Source organism: Mizuhopecten yessoensis, unplaced genomic scaffold (assembly GCF_002113885.1).
Source record: "Mizuhopecten yessoensis strain PY_sf001 unplaced genomic scaffold, ASM211388v2 scaffold4663, whole genome shotgun sequence".
NCBI lineage: Eukaryota > Metazoa > Mollusca > Bivalvia > Pectinida > Pectinidae > Mizuhopecten > Mizuhopecten yessoensis.
In genome coordinates this window covers 465,495-468,070 of record NW_018405659.1, presented here as the reverse complement: position 1 = coordinate 468,070, position 2,576 = coordinate 465,495, and the positions used below count along the sequence as shown (strand labels likewise).

The 2,576-nt window shown below is 38.5% G+C and overlaps 1 protein-coding gene across 1 annotated transcript in view; it reads left to right on the top strand.

Annotated features, from left to right (window-relative positions):
- The window catches only part of LOC110449588, a 58,185-nt gene that overhangs the window by 45,844 nt on the left and 9,765 nt on the right, over window positions 1–2,576 (top strand). Inside the window, exon 2 of the mRNA XM_021496542.1 lies at window positions 821–974. Within this exon, the coding sequence (XP_021352217.1) occupies window positions 821–974 (154 nt within the window). The remainder of the gene's footprint in view (window positions 1–820; window positions 975–2,576) is intronic.

Here is a 2,576-nt window from a genome sequence, read left to right as displayed (position 1 = left end):
AGTTCAACACTGGTGACATTTGTCTAGAGTCATAGAAACATGTTTTGCAGGTTTAATGGCACATAAGAGTGCTACACGCTTCTGCTTTTGACAACCGAAAGCTTACAAGTCAAACCGGTAAAGCGGGACGGGAACCCCCCCTGACTTTTGATCCAATGTAAATCCGCCATCACATATTAAAATCTACTAAAACAATATTGTATTTTTCAAAATATCAATATCTGTAATAAAGATGTCAACAATCACATATTTGAATTTATCAGATGCACTGTATTTAACTGGAACAAGTTTTAGATAGAGATTTCAATCGCATGAAACACTTGCTGATTGGCTGATTTAGTTGCGCGAGTCTTGAGATAGGTTTTCGTCTTGACAGAGGTTGGCCCTCTTTTACTAATTTTGACGTCGTCTTATGATTTTATTTCGCAGAAAGTTTCCACTCGAAACATAGTCCGTGTTTGCGAAAGGTCAAACTTTTAATACCAACATCACGAGAGTCACGACTCATATATAATATCTAATAGTAAACCATTCCTACTCCTGAGAAATCTACAGAACCTTTAGGAATGTAAAGAAATGATAAATAATTGAATTTAATCAAATAAAAAGTCAACATCATCAGTATATTCGTTTAACCGATTTACCGATTCCTGTGGATCGTTCCGTGTAATACCGTCGCGTTTTGTCTTTGATCCTGTTGTTAGCATCGTAACAATCGGATGGTTTATCAGGAACGATGTTGTATATTGATTATAAGTGTCTAGTTACAGTGTACCTTACCTCAAGTCACCATTTACATTACATTGCTTGTCCTTGATAGGAGTGGCGGGCACATTCGTGATGGACGTGGTCGTTGGATGTCCGCAGGACAAGATAGGCCGTGTCATAGCTTGCCTGACCAGTCCAGCTGGAGAACACGGAGACTCGGCCCTATTATCTGGCAGGGACGTTAGAGAAATGGAAAAGTACTGTAGGTATGTGCAAGTATGCATACTTGATGAGGCCGGACAAGCAAGCGTGGCTTAGACATATCCCGATTAACACCTCCCTACAAATTGACATGACAAAATAATTAATAGTGTCTATTGAAGCAAAGAGAGTCTGATTTGTTATATCCGGCCAATTAGGAGAGAAAATTATTTCTATAATATCTTCCCCTGGGCTTGATTCATACTTGACTTATCTTGTTCAGAATTTAAAGGGTAATGAGCTAGTGCTCTGTATTTTAGCCATTAAGTATCCTGCTTGTCAGTAAAATATGAATGCATACGCGGGGTTTTCTTTACTTGCATTGTGTATATAGCAGGGAATGGCGAGATCTTATATCTACAGTATAGCTCACGAGAAATTAAATCTCATCCGATTTTCTTAAAACTTTTAAATCCTCTATCTCCAATCACCGCAATACAGAAAGCATCATTGCCTATGCCAATTGACCCTTTACCGGTAATGACGTTGACAAGAAGCCGTTTTTAATAGAGTCATGCTGGTCTTGGTAATTTCCCTGTAAAAACAGTGTCTATGTTAGCGTGTTTCCCGTCTTTGGGATGAAATTAGTAGGTCCCTTTTTCAGCAAATTTACTTATAGCCAGGAGTTAAAAAGATATATTAAAATAAAATTTATTTGCGCAAAAAGCGACAAAAAATAACCATCTGATTTGTTATATCCGGCCAATAACAAGGTACACTTGTTATCACATATTTTACTAAACTTATCATGACCTGCGCTCCACGCAGAAGGGTGTATTTGTGACCTAAATTTGATCTGCGGCTGGCTCGTTACTCAAACTGAAGATATTTAAGCAAACCAGACGAATTTTGTTATATTTTTTTAATTTGCTGTAAATTATTATGATTTTTTTAAAGTTAATTAATGTCAATTACTATTCCCAAGACGTTAACATTATTTGTGCACGAATTCCAATACAGATGAACATCCAGATACAACGAACACGTATCACTTATCATGCCGTCTAATGGCACTACCGTGCAAACAAATATTTCATTAGCAAACAACCAAACAAATATTTTTGGATGTGATTGTGAATGGTTTGGCGTTTACGTTCTCGAAATAGCCAGGGCCATATGATGGCGGATGCCTAGTAGACACCGCCGGGAAGCAAAAGTGGATAAGAAAAAAATATACCAATTGTTGCAATGGGGGCAGCAGGTCAATGTTGATCTTGTCCATCTCCTCTTCGTAGAGACACGTACAAATGTAAGAAAAAAACTATGCTGCAGTGGGCCCCCGAAAAGACGCCTTTTGACTTTTACGATACACATGATGTGGGATACGGCAGGTCTATTACGATACACATGATGTGGGATACAACAGGTCTATTACGATACACATGATGTGGGATACAGCAGGTCTATGACGATACACATGATGTGGGATACAACAGGTCTATGACGATACATATGATGTGGGATACAGCAGGTCTATTACGATACACATGATGTGGGATACAGCAGGTCTATTACGATACACATGATGTGGGATACAGCATGTCTATTACGATACACATGATGTGGGATACAGCAGGTCTATTACGATACACATGATGTGGGATACA